The sequence below is a fragment of the Scyliorhinus torazame genome, chromosome 6 (assembly GCF_047496885.1).
Source record: "Scyliorhinus torazame isolate Kashiwa2021f chromosome 6, sScyTor2.1, whole genome shotgun sequence".
In the NCBI taxonomy this organism is placed as follows: Eukaryota; Metazoa; Chordata; class Chondrichthyes; order Carcharhiniformes; family Scyliorhinidae; genus Scyliorhinus; species Scyliorhinus torazame.
Genome location: NC_092712.1, coordinates 236,819,714 through 236,842,077, shown reverse-complemented (window position 1 = coordinate 236,842,077; position 22,364 = coordinate 236,819,714). Strand labels below are relative to the sequence as shown.

Below are 22,364 nucleotides of genomic sequence, written 5' to 3'. Positions count from 1 at the left end.
GTCCCTGGGACCCTGGCGCTGTGAAACCACAGTGCTAGCCACTTGTGCTACCATGCTGCCCTCTTCATATCTTCATATAGATTCATGGTTAATGATACTATGTTTCTGCCTTAACACCAAAAATAACAAAACTGTACCTTTTCTTAAGCAAAATTAGTATTAAAAAACTTAGTTTTTCAATATTTTCAGTAGAAGAAGACAATGTGGACATTTCTGTCCCACGACATATAATGAGCTTGAAACCAATTAATTTCATATAAAACCATCGGGTTTCAAATGCAAAATAAAATGACTGGACATCAGACGACGTTCTCTTCCAAAACAAGGTGACCGCATACATCAACAGAGTTAAGGAACGTAGCAGGTCCGCTTTACAACAAAATATCTGTGAGACAATGTAAATTGTGATGTTGTCTAACAATTCAATTTTACAACACTTAGGTTGGAATTTTGTGGTTGAATAAACTTCTGCTGCTGATGATGGCCCACAGCACCTCATGGATGCCCAGTTCTGTGATGCTAGATTTGTTTTGAATCTATACCATTCAGCATAGTGGTAGTGCCACACAACACTGTGGAGGATATCCTCAGTGCGAAGACAGGATTTTGTCATCACAAGGACTGTGAGTTGCTCATCCCATACCGAATCAGCATGGGTTTTTTAAAGGAAGCTCTTGCCTCACAAATTTGATTGAATTCTACGAGGAAGTGACAAGGGTTGATGAAGGTAGTGCAGTGGATATGGTGTACATGGATTTTAGCAAGTCGTTTGACAAAGTACCACATTAGTCAAGAAAATGAAAGGCCATGGGATACAGGGCAAGGTGGCAAACTGGATAAGAAGTTGGCTTAGTAACAGGAAACAAAGGGCACTAGCCGATTGCTGCTCTTGCAATTGGAAAGTTGTTTCAAATGGTGTTCCACAGGGCTCGGTTTGTTTTTGTGAACGTGGGGAGCACGATTGGGAAATTTGCAGATGACACAAAGATTGGCCGAGTGGAGGACAGTGTAGAGCATAGTTATCAGCTACAAAATTATATAGATAGGTTGGTGGAGTGGGCGGTAAAGTGACAGATGGAATTTAACACGGAGAAGTGTGAGGTCATGCATTTAGGGAGGTCAAACAATTTTAAAGAGTTCACAACAAATGGGAATATACTAAGAGGGGTAGATAAAGTAAGAGATCTTGGTGTATAAGTACGCAGGTCCTTAAAGGCAGCAGTTCACAGACTAGGTTGTAAAGAAAGCACATGAAAAAATGAAAATGAAAATCGCTTATTGTCACAATTAGGCTTCAATGAAGTTACTGTGAAAAGCCCCTAGTCGCCACATTCCAGCGCCTGTTCGGGGAGGCTGGTACGGGAATTGAACCGTGCTGCTGGCCTGCCTTGGTCTGCTTTCAAAGCCAGCGACTTAGCCCTGTGCTAAACAGCCCCATGGAATGCTCTCCTTCATTGGTAGAGGTAGATAATATAAAAGCAAAGATATAATGTTGGAATTGTATAAAACACTGATGAGGCCACAACTGGAGTATTGTGTGCAGTTCTGGTCACCACATTACAGGAAGGACATTATTGTTCTGGAGTGGACAGGATTATATAGTTTTCCTTGCTGGAGAATTCTAGAACCAGGGGACATAGATTCAAGATAAGTGGCAGAAGGTGTAGAGGGGACATGAGGAAGAACGTTTTACACATAGGGTAGTGGGATTCACTGCCCGAGTTGGTGGTGGATTCAGAGACCCTAAACTCTTCTAAAAAGCAACTGGACCTGCACCTTAAGTGCTGTAAGATAAGGGGGTGGCACGATGGCACAAGTGGCAGCACAGTGGTTAGCACAGCTACCTCACAATGCCACAGTGGTTAGTGATGCACGATCAATTGCACAAAGACGAGAGTTGAATACAACTGAGGCTTTATTACACTAAGATGTGTGGCCTCCTACAGCAGCTGGCAAAATGGCTGCTGTATAGGGAGCACACATATTTATACTCCGCCTACTGGGCGGAGCCAGCAGGCAGGGACTACCCCCATACCTGTAGTACAGGGCCTTATCACACATCTCCTAATATATACAACAGTGGTGATTACCACATTCACCCCCTGTTAAAATTTAGTCTGGCGGGGGTGGCAGAGAACTATATACAGAGCAAGTTTTAATATACAGAGGCAAAAAAAAATTTTGGAGTCCCATACATGGTGCTTTAACAGTCCCAAACCAATTACAGATTTAGCCGGTCCGGGATCTTGATCTGACGTTGGGAGCAACGCAGTGGTGACGGCGATTCCGGTGCCGGTCGGGTCCTCGGTGACTCCGGGAGCATGCCGAAATCCTCCTCATCCTCGGGCGTGGACAGGGGGAGGACTGACGGTCCCGGGGGGGTTGCTGCTGGGTGCACCGGTGGAGGAGAGGGTGGCGCCGGGTCGGAGGGGTGTGTGTGTGGGGAACCTGCTGGTGCCAGGTCCCTGAGGGAGACAGTATCCTGGCAGCTGTCGTGGTACACTACGTAGGCATTCTGGGGGTTAGCATGGAGTAACTGCACCCTTTCAACCAACGGGTCCGCCTTGTGGAGTCGTACGTGCTTACGGAGGAGTACGGGTCCTGGAGCTGCGAGCCAAGTCGGGAGCGACACCCCGGATGTGGACTTCATGGGGAAGGCGAAGAGACGTTCATGGGGTGTGTCGTTAGTCGCAGTGCATTGGAGCGACTGAATGGAGTGCAGTGCATCGGGGAGGACCTCCTGCCAGCGGGAGGCCGGGAGATTTCTGAACCGTAGGGCCAGCTGGATGGCCCTCCAGACCGTCCCATTCTCCCTCTCCACCTGCCCGTTTCCCCGGGGGTTATAGCTGGTCATCCTGCTGGAGGCGATACCCTTGCTGAGCAGGAACTGACGCAGCTCATCGCTCATGAATGAGGATCCCCTGTCGCTGTGGACGTAGGCGGGGAAGCCGAATAGAGCGAAGATGGTGTTGAAGGCTTTGATGTCGGTGGCAGACGTCATGTCGGGGCATGGGATAGCGAAGGAGAATCTGGAGTGCTCATCGACCACACTGAGGAAATCCGTGTTACGGTTGGTGGAGGGGAGGGGCCCTTTGAAATCCACGCTGAGGCACTCAAAGGGGCGGGAAGCCTTCACCAGGCGCGCGCGGTCCGGCTGATAGAAGTGCGTTTTGTACTCCGCACAGACCTGGCAGTCTCTGGTGATTGCCCGTACTTCCTCGACGGAGTCGGGCAAATTGCAGGCCTTGATGAAGTGGTACAACCGTGTGACTCCCGGGTGACAAAGGTTGTCTTGCAGAGTCCGGAGGCGGTCCACCTGTCCCTCGGGATAGGGCTGGCACATGTCCCTCGGGATAGGGCTTCGGGGGGCCTCGTTGAGCTTACCAGCGCGATACAAAATCTCGTAATTGTAGGTGCAGAGCTCCATCTTCCACCGCAAGATTTTATCATTTTTGATCCGCTGTGTGTTGTTAAACATGAAGGCTACTGACCGTTGGTCAGTGAGGGGAGTGAATCTCCTGCCGGCCAGGTAATGCCTCCAATGCCGCACAGCTTCAACGATCGCCTGGGCCTCTTTTTCAACGGAGGAGTGTCGAATTTCGGAGGCATGAAGGGTTCGTGAAAAGAATACCACGGGTCTGTCTGCCTGGTTGAGGATGGCGGCTAGAGCGACGTCTGATGCGTCGCTCTACACTTGAAAGGGTAATGTCTCGTCGACTGCGTGCATCGCGGCCTTGACGATGTTGGCCCTAATACGGTTGAAGGCCTGTTGAGCCTCGGCTGTCAGGGGGAAAAGAGTTGACTGGATGAGTGGGCGGGCCTTGTCCGCATAGTTTGGGATCCAGTGGGCGTAGTAAGAAAATAACCCCAGGCAACGTTTGAGGGCCTTGGGGCAGTGGGGAAGGGGGAAATCCATGAGGGGATGCATGCGGTCGGGATCGGACCCCAGAACTCCGTTCTGGACCACATAGCCGAGGATGGCTAAGCGGTTCGTGCTGAACACACCCTTCTCCTTGTTATAGGTGAGGTTTAGGAGAGTGGCGGTGTGGAGAAATTTGGCAAGGTTGGCATCATGATCCTGCTGATCGTGGCCGCAGATGGTGACATTGTCTAGGTACGGGAAGGTGGCCCGCAACCCGCACCGGTCGACCATTCGGTCCATCTCCCTTTGGAAGACCGAGACCCCGTTGGTGACGCTGAAGGGAACCCTAAGAAAATGGTAGAGGCGGCCATCTGCCTCGAAGGCAGTGTATGGGCAGTCCGCCTTACGGATGAGGAGCTGGTGGTAGGCGGACTTTACGTTTACAGTTGAGAAGACCCGGTACTGTGCAATCTGATTGACCATATCAGATATGCGTGGGAGCGGGTACGCGTCGAGCTGCGTGTACCTATTGATGGTCTGGCTGTAGTACACGACCATTCGGTGTTTCTCCCCAGTTTTCACCACTACCACTTGGGCTCTCCAGGGGCTGTTGCTGGCCTCGATGATACCTTCCTGAAGCAGCCGTTGCACCTCAGACCTGATGAAGGTCCTGTCCTGGGTGCTGTACCGTCTGCTCCTGGTGGCGACGGGTTTGCAATCCGTGGTTAGGTTTGTGAATAGGGAAGGTGGGTCGATCTTTAGGGTCGCGAGGCCGCGCACAGTAAGGGGTGGTAGGGGCCCGCCGAATTTCAATGTTAGGCTCTGGAGGTTACACTGGAAGTCCAGGCCGAGTAGCAGGGCGGCACAGAGGTTGGGGAGGGCGTAGAGGCGGAAGCTGCTGAACTCCACGTCCTGGACAGTGAGAGTGGCGATGTAGTACCCCTGGATCGCCACGGAGTGGGACCCGGAGGCCAGGGAGATTCTCTGATTGGCGGGGTGTACCGCAAGGGAGCAGCACCTTGCCGCATTGGGATGGATGAAGCTTTCGGTGCTCCCGGAGTCCAGCAGGCAGGAGATATCGTGCCCATCGATCTTCACGCTTGTCGAGGCAGTGGCTAGATTGTGCGGGCGAGACTGGTCAATCGTGACCGAGGCGAGTCGCGGCTGATTGTCGCTGGTGTTGGACGATGGGGTGCCCGGGGGTCACGGGTCCTGGTATGATGGTGGTGCCCATGTGCCTTGGGGAGACAAGATGGCGGCGCCTGGGGATCCTGAGATGGACAAGATGGCGGCGCCCACGGGTCGCGCGTGGCGGGGGTTGAAAAAGACGGCGGCGCCCATGGGCCGCGCGTGGTCCGAGGAGGGGAAGGTGGCGGCGCCCACTGTCTGTACGTGGGGGGGGGTCGGGGCGATTGCGCCGACTGAGCGGGCCTGGCACACCGCGTCAAAGTGCCGCTTCTTGCCGCAGGCCTTGCAAAGGACGCTGCGGGCCGGGCAGCGTTAGCGGGGGTGTTTCTGCTGCCCACAGAAGTAACATCTGGAGCCCCCGGGGTTGGCTGGCTGGCGCGTGGCACAGGCGTAGGATTGGCTGAGTGGGGTCCCCGGTGGGGCGGCCGTCTGCGGAGTCCACGATGCGTAGGAGGAGTGGGCCGCGCGGCCGGGGGTGCAGGCCTGGATATTGCGCGAGGCGATTGTCATCGATATCGCCAGCTTTTTGGTTTCCGCGAGGTCGAGTGTGGCCCCCTCTAAAAGTCGCTGGCGGATGTGGTCTGACCCTAACCCTGTGACGAAAGTGTCCCGCATGAGGAGGTTTGAATATTCCGTGGGTGTGACGGCCTGACAGTCACAGTCTCTGACCAGGGGAATTAAAGCACGCCAGAAATCTTCTACGGACTCACCAGGGAGCTGACTACGAGTAGAGAGTACGTGTCTGGCAAAGAGATTGTTTGTCCGCTGGGTGTAGTTCTCTTTCAGTAGCGCCATGGCTTCATCATAGGTCGGCGCGTCCTGGATAAGCGGAAAAAGTTGGAGCTCAGCTGCGAGTAGAGGATCTGGATCTTCTGAGCTTCCGCAATTGGGTCTGGTGCAGGCCTGATGTAAGCTTCGAAACAAGCTAGCCAATGTTCAAAGTCCTTTTTGGCGTTGCGTGATTGCGGATCCAGCTGCAGGCGATCCGGCTTGATGCGGAGGTCCATCTTCTGAAAACTTTAGTGTAATAAATTGATGCACGATCAATTGCACAAAGACGAGAGTTGAATACAACTGAGTCTTTATGACACTAAGATGTGTGGCCTCCTACAGCAGCTGGCGAAATGGCTGATGTATGGGGAGCACACATATTTATACTCCGCCTACTGGGTGGAGCCAGCAGGCAGGGGCTACCCCCGTACCTGTAGTACAGGGCCTTACCACACATCTCCTAATATATACAACAGTGGTGATTACTACAGTTGGCACTCATGCTTCACAGTGCCAGGAACCCGGGTTCGATTCCGACCTCGGGTGACTGTCTGTGTAGAGTTTCCCGTGTCTGCGTGGCTTTCCGCTGGGCGCTCCGGTTTCCTCCCACAGTCCAAAGATGTACAGGTTAGGTGAATTGGCTATGTTAAATTGCCCCTAGGTGGAATTATGGCGAAAGGTTGGGGGATTGGGCCTAGGTAGGGTGTTCTTTCAGAGGGTTGGTGCAGACACGATGTGCCTAATGGCCTCTTTCTGCACTGTAGGGATCCTATGATACAGGGCTATGAGCCGGGTGCAGGAAAGCGGGATTAGAAAGGGCACCTGGGCGTCCTCGGGCTGGTGTGGTCAAGATGGGCTGAATGGCCCCCTTCTGTGCTGTAACTTTTCTATGATTCTATATTGTCATGAACAGATGCATGTGTGACAGGTAAATTTGTGAGGACAACTTTTACTCAGTTTTTTCGTTTTGTTGGGTCCCTCATCTCCTGCCGCAGTCCCAGTCTAGAAGTTCTGTCCTTTAGAACCCAGTCGGCTCAGTGAATAGTGGTACTACTGTGTCAGTCTTGATGATGGGCATTGAATTTCCCAACCCAGAATACACTCTGTGCACTTGTCACCCTTAGTGCCTCCTCCGAACGGTGTTCAACATTGAGGAGTATTAACTAATCAGCTAAGGGAGAGTGGCAAGTGATAATCAGTAGGAGATTTCCTTTCATATTTGACCTGATGCCATGAGACTTTTTGGATTGAGTTGAGAACTCCCAGGGAAACTCCTCCTGACTGAATAGCACTGTACCGTCACCTCTGCTGGTCTGTCCTGCTGGTGGGACACGGCATACCCAGGCATGGTGATGATTGTTTGTTTGTTTATTTGTTTATTGTCATGTGTACCAAGGTACAGTGAAAAGTATTTTTCTGTGAGCAGCTCAAATAGATCATTAAGTACACGAAAAGAAAATATATAATAGGGCAACACAAGATTGTGTCAGGGACAATGCCTGCAACCTGTGGTTTGGTGAGTATGACTATGTCAGGCTGGCTGGGTCCTAAAGGACATAGCTGCTAGACTGGATCTACAGCAGGCAGTGAGGGAGCCAACAGTGGGGAAAACATACTTGGCCTCATCCTCACCAACCTGCTTGCCACAAATGCAATTGTCCATGACAGTATCAGTAGGAGTGACCACCACACAGTCCTTGAGGAGACAAAGTCCCGTCTTCACATTGAGGCCACCCTCCATCATGTTGTGTGGCACGACTATCGTGCTACATTGGATGCCCAGTTTTGAGCTGCTAGGTCTGTTCGAAATCTATCCTATGTAGCACGATAGACCGAGCAGCTCAAAATTGGGCAGCAGCAGGCATATTACAAAATGAGATGTCAACCTGGTGAAGCTACAACACAGGGCTTCTTGTGTGCCAAACATCATAAGCAGCAAGTGACAGACAGAGCTAAGCGATCTAACAATGAATGGGTCAAATCTAAGTTCTGCAGTCCTGCCACATTCAGTCAGGAGGCTCCACAGATTTCACCATCCATAATGATGGGGGAGCCTAGCGCAGAATTTATTTTGATTGAATATTTGCCAAATCTGTGAGGTAAAGTTAGAAATCATATAATGAGCCTTGATTTTGAAATTTAGTTACAGGAAGAAGAAGGTTAAATGGAATGATGTTGTAAAAGTTTAGAAGGAACAAGAAACTGAAGTGCAGACCTAGCATGATCATGAAAATATTGTTAAAGAGAGAAAGCAAGAAAGAGAGAGATAGAGAGAGAGAGAGAGGAAGAGAAAGAAAATGAGTAAAATTACTGTGTGTATACCACAGACGAGCAATGACCATAAAATATTAAGTCTCGAAAGAGAAGAGAGAAAAGAAAAGATGAAAAGGAAAAGACAAAGTGAGAGGAAGAAAATGAGTGTCCTATTTGACGTTTTCAACTACCTCCAATCTGGGAATTGCATTCCCTGTCAAACCTGCTCTGGGGCGAAATTCTCCCGAAACGGCGCCAATCAGACGGGCATCGCGCCGCCCCAAAGGTGCGGAATGCTCCGTATCTTTGGGGGCCGAGCCGCAACATTGAGGGGCTAGGCCTACGCCGGAGGAATTTCCGCCCTGCCAGCTGGCAGAAACGGCCTTTGTTGCCCCGCCAGCTGGCGCGCAAATGACATCCCCGGGCGGCGCATGTGCGGGAGTGTCAGCGGCCGCTGACAGTTTCCCACGCATGCGCAGTGTAGGGAATCTCTTCCGCCTCCACCATGGTGGAGACCGTGGCGAAGGCGGAAGGGAAAGAGTGCCCCCACGGCACAGGCCCACCCGCGGATTGGTGGGCCCCGATCGCGGGCCAGGCCACCGTGGGGGCACCCCCCGGGACCAGATCACCCCGCGCCCCCCCAGGACCCCGGAGCCCGGTACCAGAGACTTCGGCAACTGGCGGGGGCGGGATTCACGGCAGCCCCCGGCGATTCTCCAACCCGGCGGGGGGTCGGAGAATGACGCCCATGAAATGAAATTCCAAAGTGGCAACCAATGAGTGTAGAAGGTGACTGCTGGCACACTGCATGAATAATGACACATACCAGAAGAATTAACAAATCACAACCAGTGTTACAAGATCAAAGGATAAAATGCCTTTAGATAAGGATTATACTATGAAAGACAGCATCTAACACCAGGAGTAGCTGTAAGAAAACACTCCTACTTACTCATAGTATTCAGCTGCGGGATTGTTTTTGTACTCATAATATTTTGTGGAGATGTTTTGCTGGGTAAAACTTGTGAAGTCAGAGCAATTGGGGCTGTTCCAACTGTTGTTGCAGTGGATCCAGGGTAGCTCCATGGTAAAGGATGAGAACAGATAATAGAGAGCCCAGGCGATGATTACATTGTAGTAGAAACCAACATAGAGTGCAATCAGGATAACTGTGAAGCCAACACCTAAAACAATTATGAAGAAATCAGAGAATTAATGTCTGGTGTAGCTCTTCATTGTCATTTTAAAAGTAGAATCAAGAATATTTCTGATAAAAATAAAATCATGACAATACCATTCATTGTAAAAAATTACTCCAAACATTGATAACATGAGAATAGTAGGTAGTGATAAGTGTGCAATCTAACCGGGGATTTCAAAAGTAATACCATGGGCTCTTATCTTATTAAGATGCCTTTTGTGTGGTACCTTTTCAAACATTTTTGGAAATCCAAGTATATTATATCTACTGGTTCGCCTTTATCTATCCTGTTTATTACTACCTCAAAGTATTCTAATAGATTTGTCAGGCATGATTTCCCTTTCGTGAAGCCATGCTGACTCTAAATGCCCTGCGATTACATCCTTTATAATGGACTTGATCATTTTCCCAATGCCAGAAGTTAAGCTAACTGGCCTATAGTTGCTTGTTTATTGTCTCCCTCCATTTTGAATAAAGATGTTACATTGTCAGTTTTTGAATCCACTGGGACATTTCCAAAATTTAAGGATTCCCGGAAGATTACCACCAGCGCATCCACTATCTCTGTAGCTACTTCCTTTAATATCCTGGGATGCAAACCATCAGGTCCAGGAGACTTATCAGCCTTTAGTCCTATTAGGTTCCCTAGTACTTTTTCCCCAGTGATTGTCATTGTATTTTTGGAGTTTCAGTAATGTATTTCACCATGAAGACTGACACAAAGCATTGGTTTAAATCATCTGTCATTTCCTAGTTCCCCATTATTATTTCCCCAATCTCATTCTCTAATGTGCCTATGTTCAGTTTGGCCTCTCTTCCTTTTTATATATTTAGAAGCTTTAACTGTCCCTTTTTATATTACTTGCTAGTTTACTCTCATAGTTTATCTTTTCACTCTTTATTACATTTTTGTCATCTTTTGTTGGTTTTAAAACTTTCCCAATCCTCTGCCTTACCACTAATCTTTGCCACATCATATATTTTTTCTTTCAGTTCAATCCTATCCTTTACTTCCTTAGTTAACCATGGTTGATTTATCCTCTTCCTAGAATCCTTCTTCCTTATTGGGGTATATCTTTATTGTGAACCATGAATTATTTTCAGAAATGTTTGTCATTGCTGATCATCTGTCTTCTTGTTAAACTCCTGCCCCAGCTCACTCCAGTCAACTCTGCCCTCATTCCTTTATAATCACCATTATTCAAATGCAGCACTATCCCAAATACACTCTATAAATTCTTTCTCATGGCTACCTTTGCCAATTTGATTTTCCCAATCTACATGAAGATAAAGTCACCCATGATTAAAGTACTGCCTTGTTCCCATGCCGTTATTATCTCCTGATTTATTCTCCATTTAACATCTAGTTACTGTTACCCACCACCCTTTCCTCCCTGCCGGCCCTTACGAAAAGTCACATTGTCCTGAATATTTAGTTCCCAGTTTTCAATCTCCTGTAACCACATCTGTGTAATGATTATAAGATCATATCCATTTATTTGTACCATTAATTCATTTATTTTGTGCCTAATGCTACGTGCAAGTAAGTATAGTGTCATTATTTTTTTCTTTTGTTACCGTTTTTTCCCTTTTTAACCCTGTTTGCTGTTTTTTTAATGTACACTCTGTCCCTTCCGGTCACACTCTGGGTATCATTACCTGAATAGCTGCCTTGTAATGCTGTCGCATCACTTTATTTTGGAAGCCTGCATATCCCCTCTGTAGAACTGGCCCTCCCTCTATTTAGTTAAAGCCCCCTCTACTTCCCTGCAAGAGCACTAGTCCCAGCACAGTTCATATGTCAACCATCCCAATGGTACAGCCCCCACTTTCCCCAGTGCTGATGCCAGTGCCCCACAAACTGAAACCCACTTCTCCCTCACCAGTCTTTAAGCCACGTATTAATTTCTCTAATTTTCTGTACCCTATGCCAATTTGTACATGGCTCAAGTGATAATCCAGGGATCTGCAGCAGAATTCTCTAATCCATAAGACCATAAGACATAGGAGCGGAAGTAAGGCCATTCAGCCCATCGAGTCCACTCCACCATTCAATCATGGCTGATTTCAACTCCATTTACCCATTCTCTCTCCATAGCCCTTAATTCCTCGAAAAATCAAGAATTTATCAACTTCTGTCTTAAAGACATTCAACATCCCGGCCTCCACCGTCCTCTGTGGCAATGAATTCCACAGACCCACCACTCTCTGGCTGAAGAAATTTCTCCTCATCTCTGTTCTAAAGTGACTCCCTTTTATTCTAAGGCTGTGCCCCCAGGTCCTAGTCTCCCCTGCTAATGGAAACAACTTCCCTACGTCCACCCTATCTAAGCCATTCATTATCTTGTAAGTTTCTATTAGATCTCCCCTCAACCTCCTAAACTCCAATGAATATAATCCCAGGATCCTCAGACGTTCATCGTATGTTAGGCCTACCATTCCTGGGATCATCCGTGTGAATCTCCGCTGGACCCGCTCCAGTGCCAGTATGTCCTTCCTGAGGTGTGGGGCCCAAAATTGCTCACAGTATTCTAAATGGGGCCTAACTAATGCTTTATAAAGCTTCAGAAGTACATCCCTGCTTTTATATTCCAAGCCTCTTGAGATGAATGACAACATTGCATTTGCTTTCTTAATTACGGACTCAACCTGCAAGTTTACCTTTAGAGAATCCTGGACTAGGACTCCCAAGTCCCTTTGCACTTCAGCATTATGAATTTTGTCACCGTTTAGAAAATAGTCCATGCCTCTATTCTTTTTTCCAAAGTGCAAGACCTCGCACTTGCCCACGTTGAATTTCATCAGCCATTTCTTGGACCACTCTCCTAAACTGTCTAAATCTTTCTGCAGCCTCCCCACCTCCTCCATACTACCTGCCCCTCCACCTATCTTTGTATCATTGGCACACTTAGCCAGAATGCCCCCAGTCCCGTCATCTAGATCGTTAATATATAAAGAGAACAGCTGTGGCTCCAACACTGAACCCTGCGGGACACCACTCGCCACCGGTTGCCATTCCGAAAAAGAACCTTTTATCCCAACTCTCTGCCTTCTGCCTGACAGCCAATCGTCAATCCATGTTAGTACCTTGCCTCGAATACCATGGGCCCTTATTTTACTCAGCAGTCTCCCGTGATGCACGTTATCAAAAGCCTTTTGGAAGTCAAGATAGATAACATCCATTGGCTCTCTGTGGTCTAACCTATTTGTTATCTCTTCAAAGAACTCTAACAGGTTTGTCAGGCACGACCTCCCCTTACTAAATCCATGCTGACTTGTCCTAATCCGACCCTGCACTTCCAAGAATTTAGAAATCTCATCCTTAACAATGGATTCTAAAATCTTGCCAACAACCGAGGTTAGGCTAATTGGCCTATAATTTTCCATCTTTTTCCTTGTTCCCTTCTTGAACAGGGGGGTTACAACAGCGATTTTCCAATCCTCTGGGACTTTCCCTGACTCCAGTGACTTTTGAAAGATCATAACTAACACTTCCACTATTTCTTCAGCTATCTCCTTTAGAACTCTAGGATGTAGCCCATCTGGGCTCGGAGATTTATCAATTTTTAGATCTCTTAGTTTCTCTAGCACTTTCTCCTTTGTGATGGCTACCATATTCAACTCTGCCCCCTGACTCTCCTGAATTGTTGGGATATTACTCATGTCTTCTACTGTGAAGACTGACGCAAAGTACTTATTTAGTTCCTCAGCTATTTCCTTGTCTCCCATCACTAGATTACCAGCGTCATTTTGGAGCGGCCCAATGTCTACTTTTGCCTCCTGTTTGTTTTTAATGTAGTTAAAGAAACTTTTACTATCATTCCTAATGTTACTGGCTAGCCTACCTTCATATTTGATCCTCTCTTTCCTTATTTCTCTCTTTGTTATCCTCTGTTTGTTTTTGTAGCCTTCCCAATCTTCTGACTTCCCACTACTCTTTGCCACATTATAGGCTTTCTCTTTTGCTTTGATGCATTCCCTAACTTCCTTTGTCAGCCATGGCTGCCTAATCCCCCCTCTGATAACCTTTCTTTTCTTTGGGATGAACCTCTGTACTGTGTCCTCAATTACTCCCAGAAACTCCTGCCATTGCTGTTCTACTGTCTTTCCCACTAGGCTCTGCTCCCAGTCGATTTTTGTCAGTTCCTCCCTCATGCCCCTGTAGTTACCTTTATTTAACTGTAACACCTTTACATCTGATCCTACCTTCTTTCTTTCAAATTGCAGATTGAATTCTACCATATTATTATCACTGCCTCCTAAATGCTCCCTTACTTTAAAATCTTTAATCAAGTCTGGCTCATTACATAACACTAAGTCCAGAATGGCCTGTTCCCTCGTGGGCTCCATCACAAGCTGTTCCAAAAAGCCCTCCTGTAAACATTCAATGAATTCCCTGTCCTTGGGTCCACTGGCAGCATTATTTACCCAGTCCACCTGCATATTGAAGTCCCCCATGATCACTGTGACCTTGCCTTTCTGACATGCACTTTCTATTTTGTGGTGCATTTTGTGCCCCTGGTCCTGACCACTGTTAGGAGGCCTGTACATAACTCCCATTATGGTTTTTTTGCCTTTGTGGTTCCTCAACTCTACCCACACAGACTCCACATCATCTGACCCTATGTCATTTAGTGCTATTGATTTAATTTCATTCCTAATTAACAAGGCAACCCCGCCCCCTCTGCCCACCTCCCTGTCTTTTCGATAGGTTGTGAATCCCTGGATGTTTAAATGCCAGTCCTGAACCCCCTGCAACCACGTCTCTGTGATGCCTACCACATCATACCTGTTCCTGAGACTAAAGGCTGGATTCTCAGATTCTGCGGCTATATCTGGTCTTACGACCAAAAGGTTGGCCCCACTCCAGCACAGATCCTCCACCCGTTGGGGGCTCGTAGCCGTGCCACATAAAGCCCCTGGCTTTAACTGTGGATATGGCACAGAATGGCCAGGTCCATGGTCGCGCATGCGCACAGCAGCCGCGGCATACAACATGGAGCTGGCCACGCACGGACCCAGCCTGCCAAATACTTCCCCCTGTAACTCCCCTCGCCATCCCCCACAGCCCCTGCTGAAGCCCCTCTGCCAGCGGAACGGCTCCCCCCCATCCCGATTGTGGTGCCGCTGTACACAGTCCGCAGCCGCCGTGTGAGGTCCCCGAAACGTGTGAGGACACACGCCCCACACCTTCGGGGACTCGGCCCATCGGGGGAGGAGCATTGGGGGAGGGCCTCGGGTGATGATCTGAGGCCGGGCCGACAGCGTGTGGCGTACTCCTCGAGTATGCCGTTTTTGAGAGGGCGTAGCATCGGAAAAACAGTGCTGCCCCTGATTCCAGCGTCAAAACGCATTCTGCGACCGATTGCCGAATGCAATTTCGGCGGTACCGATCAGAGAATCCAGCCCTAAGTGTTGATGCCAGGGCAGGATTCATGAAGTTCTACGACAGCAAAACTGGCGCTGGATTCAATGACCGTTGAGGAGCTAGAACTGGCGCCACGTGGAACACAATCGATTCCAATGGAAAACGGTGTTGGATTCGCTGGCGTCGGGATTGACACTCAAGAGGCTGAGAAACTGCAGCTGCATATTAGCACTCCACTCCCCGCACCCACTCATCCCAGCCAACAAGATGGCACTGGTTGCGCTGGAGCATGCCCATCCCATTGTTGGATCGGCTGGGTCCAGAGGGTACCTAGGAGGGGCACCATATGACCCGTGGCATTACGTTCACAGTGGGCAGTCAGCAGCAGGCGCAGCCATGTGGTTGCCTGGCAGGCTGCGGCAAAGATGTTCCATACCCGTCCACCCCAACCCCATGGCCCATCTCCTGGCAACCTCCAACTATTCCCCCGACCCTTGCAGAAGCCCCCTGGCCAGAGGCACAACTGTGTCAGCACATTATGGCGATGTTGGACACTTTCCACACCCCCTCTCTTCCCCTCATCAGCCACGATTTTTGAAAGTACAAGTGAACCTCGCCTTTGGGAATTCGTATGAGTGGAGGCGGAGAAATGTGGAGGCCCTGGAGAATACAGGGTCAGGCCCGCTAACATTATGCCAAGAGCGTTTGTCGTACATGCGGAATGGAACACATTGACGCACCGGAGGATTACGATTTTGCCGTGAACACAGCACCGGCCATGATTTTGGCATCAAAACCGATTCTCCGCCCAATGGCGTTTCGCGAATCCGGCGTAGGCTGATGGAGAATCCCGGCCCTGTTGTTTAATTTAGTGCCTAGCTCCTGAAACTCTTTATGCAGAATCTGTTTCCTCATACTACCTATATTGTTGGTACTGACACGGACCACGACAACGGGATCATCTCCCTCCCACTGCAAGTTCCTCTCCAGCCTGGAGTAGATATTCCAAACCCTGGCATTGGGCAGGCAAGAGTGCCTTTGGGACCTTTAATCCTGTCGACAGAGAACACAGTGTCTAGTGTCCTAACCATACTATTCCCGGCTACAATTACATTTCCCGTCCCCAGTCCCCCAACTTGAATGCTCCCCATACCGGTGCTACGGTCAGTTTGCTCATCCTTCCTACAGTCCCCACTCTCATCCACACAAAGAGCAAGAATCTCGAAACTGTTGGACAAGGACAGCAAGGGAGCATAGTGGTTAGCACAGTTGCTTCACAGCTCCAGGGTCCCAGGTTCAATTCCCGGTTTGGATCTCGGCGGAGTGTGCACCTTCTCCCCGAGTCTGCGTGGGTTTCCTCCGGGTGCTCCATTTTCCTCCCATAGTCCAAAGATGTGCGGGTTAGGTGGATTGGCCATGCTAAATTACCCTTAAGTATCCAAAAGGTTAAGTGGGGGTTACGGGGATAGGGTAGATACGTGGGCTTGAGTGGAGTGCTCTTTGTAAGGGCCGGTGCAGACTTGATGGGCTGAATGGCCTCCTTCTGCACTGTAAATTCTATGATCTATGATAGGGACTGAGGCTGCTACCTACTGGATCCCTCTATCTGCCTCACTTGTAGTCATACCCTCCTGTCCCTGTCAACGGACCAAATTCAAGGTAGTTAATATAAGGCAGTCACGCCCCTTATAATAATATTATTGTTATTATTATTATAAGTGGCATGACTGCCTCCTGAAACACAGCATCCAGGTGACTCTCCCCCTCCCTGATGTGTCGCAATGTCTGAAGCTCGGATTCCAGCTTATTAACTCTGAGCCAAAGTTCCTTGAGCAACCAATACTTGCTATATATGTGGTCTCTATGGACCACAATGGGGTCCACATCTCCTACATGCTGCAGACAGGTGATGTGTTATACCTATCCTGTTAATTTTAAGGTGATGTTTGAGGCCTGTACAATGCCAGCAGCAACCAATGAGTGTAGGTAATGGTTGCTAGCACCACTTCATAGAAGCATAGAAAATAAGAGCAAGAGTAGACCATTCGGGCCATCAATCCTACCCCGCCATTCAACATGATCATCGCTGATCCTCTATGAATGATGACACATACCAGAGAATTAACAAATGCAACATTATTAATTATTGATTGCCAGGAATATCATTAGCCACTGTTTTTTGTGCTATCACATATCAATAAACTTGTCTTGCTTAAGTTGATGTTGCTTCAGAGATGTTCTGATGGAGCATGCATGTGTAAATTGACTTGTGTTGCGGGTTTTATATAGTACATTCCGTGTATCATCTCTATCAACACAAAAATAAGACTCAAACTCCACAATGCCTCAAAAAACCTTTCCTTTTGCCTCAGGTCTATACTGGAGTTATTTTTATTATTTTTTAAATTTATCATCTTGTTTTTCTGTTTATTTTATTTACCAAGTCAATAGCTGGAGAAGGAAGTTTGAATGTTGGCTGTGGTAAAGCATTTGTTTTATTAAATAATGTTAAATTATGATGATCCAATAATCCTTCAATATAGCATTTAAATCTAAAGACACAATGTATGGGATTCCTACAAGGAATGTTGATCCTTCAGTCGAAATCCATGATGCTATAGACATATGAAGAAAAAATATTTACAAATGTAATAGTCTCCAAAATAACTGATTTAAATAAAATTAGAGCTCATTGGATCAGAACCAGAACTACAAGGAGCTATTTTGGCTTTGCTTTCAATGCTCTCTAATAAATGTAATGGTCAGATATTTGTACCTGGTATTTATCACAACAGATCCATACAAAAATCTTGAACCAAAAGCTTTGTAAGTGTTTTTAGAGAGCCAATCTATTGAGCAAAGAGAGATAATGATAACTATTAAATGAACCTTTTCTCGGCTAATATTTTAAGGAAAATTTTGTGCAGCAACATTATTGGAAACAGAGCAACATAGAAGACAGGAGCAGGCCATTTGGCCCTTCGAGACTGCTCCCCATTCATTATGTTCATATTCCCACCTTCCTCACATATCCCCCAAGTGATATATCTGGATGTTTTTAAGAGATTCCCGTTGCAGGCCTTCCTGGATTGAAGCGTGGACACACCTACACCATGAAACGATTGATATATTGACCGTCTTAGCTGAAACACGGGGAAGGTTGGCACTGGGTGTTAACTAAGTCCTGAGAAAAACATATGGGATGTGCTCTGAAGCCTAGTTCCTTCAGTGAACGTTTGCCTCTCCACTGTCTAACTCCCCCCCCCCCCCCCCCCCCCGCCAAAACCAGTACACAGGATTAAACTGTTCTGAAACACTACCACTTGGGAGCTATAATCACCGAGAAACATTGAGGTTAAAACGTTGTGAGGGACCGTGTAACAGTTCAAACCGGAACATTTATTAAGACGTAGAGATTAACCAACATTGAAAATCGTGCGATTATGAACTGCTGGTATTGGCATTAACATAGAGTTAACCGTGCAGACCAGGAGTTTTCAAAAGATACAATAGCCTGAATGCATTGGTAATGGTAATACTGTAAACACCTTCTTCCACGGTTTGGGTCAGCTCCCGCTCGAGCAAAAATGGAACGTGACAATTTTAATTGTTCTCATTTTTCCGCTCCTCTTCTGAATGTACAGATTCATGCTAAACTCTCATTTCAGTACTCCAGAAACTTGGCCCATTCTTTAAACGTGGACAGGCTTGTCCTCGAAGCTATTAAAAACACGCCTCATGCGACCTTACTGGACATTCGCACATGCACTCTTTGTCGTTCAGATCAATAAAACGTGATTGAGAGTGTAAATCCGAGCTGATATTTGCCTCGTCTTTAAGAGGTCCAATTGGTGAATGCAAAACACGCTGATTACCTTTAAATATGGGGCAGATCTTCCAAACTCCTGCAGCCCCCTCCCTGTTGAATTGTCCCAGTGCCAATTCCATATAAAACAGTGGCATTCCAGCAATGAACATGAAGAACAGATAAGGAACGAGAAATGCCCCTGCAGGAAAACACAGAACCTTTTAGCAAGCTTACTGTTGCGCGTCCTCAGCGAGGATGTACAACTGTCCCCAGTCACAGAGCAATAAGTGCATTGCAAACAGTAATCACCAGTAAGGTACATGGAGAGACAGGAGTTCTGTGCCAAGTGATAAAGGGACTGCAAGCAGAATAATAGCACATTTTCACTTTCTCATTTCACCAATCTATGTTACAAAGACTTTACCATTTGTTGATATCTCAATGAAACATTTAGCAACATGTGCAATGACTAATTCAATAAATTAAATGAATGCACACTCGAACTGAACTCAGGCACGGGGCAGGCGGAATATGATCGGGAAGGAGGGGAGACTGTTAGATTACACTCTTTAGTTTTGATTTAACCTCTGGAATTAAAAAAAACCTTAACCATTATCATTATCATTGTAATCCACACGGCGTGCAGTCAAAACACACAGAGACGATATGTTGTTAACACAGGTTAGTGTGGGAGGATCAGGAGAGAATAAGAAGCAAGAAACGTTTGAGAGAGATGGGGAAAGCAGAGTTGCAGATTTCCTACCTCCGCCGTTGCGATAACAAAGGTAAGGGAATCTCCAGACATTGGCCAAGTCCACGGCAAAACCAATCACCGAGAGAAGGAAATCGATCTTCTTGGCCCAGATCTCCCTGTCCACCGTCTCCCCCTCTCCTTCCCCAGCAGGCTGCGGGGAGCTGATCAGAGTCGTATTGGTGAACTGGACTCCATTCTGCTCCTTGACCAGGATCAGCTCCACCTTCTTGGTCTCCATCCTGTTAAGCTCGTGGACTGGAGCCACGACTGAAGACATCAGGCTGGGGCGTTTGGCTTTGATCATGTGGGAGCTCTGCGCGCTTGTGCCTTTTTGCCGCCTCAAGGCTCGAGTCCTCAATTGGTTTCAGTGACAGCAGAAAATGTCAGTGAACGATCCGAGCTAAAGATCCGGAGAAGAACGGAACCTATTCATACATTCACTTTACCCATTCCAGAAATACCCAACACACCCACAAACAACGAAAAGGGTGAACACTTGAAATGATGACCGTTAATTTTATTGATCAGGTTCTCATGAGACATTCGATAGCAATTGGATACATGTGAGATATTTCCCCAGTTATATACTTAGGAAAGTAGCACCCGCGGTCCATTCTCCATTCGAATGATTTCGATCAGACTGCATTTTTATTTTTCAAGTTAACCCAATGATTGCCTTTGTTGAACTATAACAACGTTAAATATTGGCAATATTTTGAAAATATACGCTAACCATGTTTGAAAATATGCAGCACATGCATAAAGTCGCGGTTTTATCCGATATAAATTGTAGCTTCCACCCGGTTTTGGAGCAAGATTGTAGCATTAATATTGTAACAATTATACCTAAAAAGTTCTTCCCAGCAAGCGCGGGCTTCGTTGTGTTTTTGACACTTCCCCGGGGATCCAGTATTGTCTAGCTGCTGAAATAGAACAAGCTCACCATTTAATCCCAGAACAAAATATTTCTTGTCACACGAAATAAACGTTTCCAAAAAGACATTTTATGAGGAAGTACAATGATCATGTCCACATTATCTTAATTCCAGTTTATATAGCCTGCCTTTTTTTTTGCACGATCAAAACAGAATGGTTTGCCCCTCTCTGATACAACACATTTTTGTTAGCCCACCCATCCCATATTCATTTTCAAAATCAACCAAAATAAAAGAAAAAAATAGAATAACTAAAAAAAAATACAAACCCCTCACGACCACCCGCTTTACCTGTTTAATCATCCGGAACTGATCGTAGTGAGAGCAATATCAGCTTTGACTCGGGTCTCAGTAGGTCGACAAGCGAACCCGTTAGCAGAGGGAGGTGGAAACGAAATCTGGGAGGTGGGTTGCCAGTTAGATTCGGGGGCAGGAGATAGCAGCGAGCGCCTCACTGGAGGGTGATCAGCTTCCAAATCCTCCTCTTTAACATGGACTTGGGGAGAGGCAGGTTACTCGGTGGGAGAATGAGAGCTCGATCTCGATGGTTTGCTGATCATACCGGGAAGGGACGGAGACACGGAACAAATGGCAAGACATCTAGCGCCGCTCATTCTTCCTGTCAGGGCAGCGTTGAACACAGCTGAACTCCCGCCTTTCATGGGAATATAGAGCCTTCATGATCATTTGTCAGGACTGTCACATGGGAATCAAATCAAGGCTCTGTCTTTTCCCATCTTTTTGTTTTCCTATATTGATTGCTAGGTGGAATATGATACCTGAGGTAATAATTAGCGTGACTCTGTTTATTGTTGTACGGTTCTTTGCACCTCAGGATTAAAATAATTGCAGACAGCGGCAGTCTGAAACAAAGACAATAATGCTGGAAACACGTCTTAAGTCAGACAGCATCTGTCAAGAAAAAAATCTCAGAACAATTCAATCTCACCACATTTTGCCTCGTATAAATATATATATAAATAAATATAAATATGCCTGAAGATAATGAAATGAGTTGTACTTCAGACTGAATGCAAACGTTACGTGTAACTTCAATTTTATTAATCTCATATCTCTATTTAACAACATGCTTATAATCTAATTTGGACCAAGTTTCAGGAAGATTATACCATGGATAAATCAACTGGAGCACGGAGCCTCCTCACCTTTCACGTTTGCATGTCCTTAAATACACCGGACAGTAAACGCAAACGGAGAGTTATCTATCAATAAATGATCAGCTTTATTATTTCAAACCTCCACGAGCTCATTTTGCAAGCGGAATTCCTTGTTGTATTTGACAGCTCAGTAAACACGAACGAGGAGAGAGGAAACATATTTCAAATATCCCCCGGGGGTAAATGATCGTGTAGTTAATATTCGTTCACATTAATGAGTATGTGCATTTTAAAGTCAGAATTTTACAGCACAGAAGGAGAGCCTTCGGCCCATCCTGTCCGCTCCTGACACCTATCTATCCTAACCCCATTTTCCAGCACTTGGTACATAGCCTTGTTTACTTTGGCGCTTCAAGTGCTCATCGAAATACTTCTTAAATTGCCCAAGTGCAGCCCTGCCCTCTATTAAACGGATGTTAACTCCAAGACCGAAAGGAGTTATAAAACCTTGAAATTGTTGAGGACAGGAAAACGACCACAGAGTCCAGCTAGTTCACAGTAAACGGCCAATACAGATTTATAGTCATTTTCCATTTTAAATTACAGATAGCAGCAAGGATATTTTACAATTCTAATTTATTAATTATTTTAGAATTTATTTTAAGCCCATTACTGCCCCAGAATCCTATTTGCTGTCACATTTGTACCAATGCTCCTGACAATCACATTTATTTGGCACAAAATGCTCTCGATAACCGACAGGGTATGAACCCAGTTGAGAGTCGACAATTTCGTTATCATATTTTGCGACCATTAGACTGAAATCATAATTGATATTACAGGAGTTAGACTGTGGCTGGTTGTGCAATAGTTATTGACAGAAGTATGAATTGAGACATGGGATAGTCAGGAGAGGCTGTAACAATCCCAAAACGGAAAAGAAGCAAAATATTGCCAAAATAGCCCCTCTGATGCCTTAAGTCAAGGCTTGGCTCTGTAGAAAACAAGCGGAGTTTACTTGAAAAAACACATTGACTGGCCAACACTTTAGTTTTAAATATGAACAGTACTTTATTTCACGTACGCCACAATACAATAAGAGAGCT

General features: G+C 46.8%; 1 protein-coding gene across 1 annotated transcript in view; it reads right to left on the bottom strand.

The window, feature by feature from the left end:
• The window catches only part of slc6a3 (solute carrier family 6 member 3), a 145,996-nt gene extending 125,236 nt beyond the window's left edge, over nt 1-20,760 (bottom strand). Inside the window, exons 1-5 of the mRNA XM_072509504.1 lie at nt 20,432-20,760; nt 20,052-20,128; nt 19,215-19,605; nt 18,519-18,650; nt 9,027-9,258 (exon numbers count right to left, since the gene is read on the bottom strand). Coding sequence (XP_072365605.1) covers nt 9,027-9,258; nt 18,519-18,650; nt 19,215-19,509 — 659 coding nt within the window. The 5' untranslated portion in view covers nt 19,510-19,605; nt 20,052-20,128; nt 20,432-20,760. The remainder of the gene's footprint in view (nt 1-9,026; nt 9,259-18,518; nt 18,651-19,214; nt 19,606-20,051; nt 20,129-20,431) is intronic.
• Nucleotides 20,761-22,364: the final 1,604 nt, after the last annotated feature.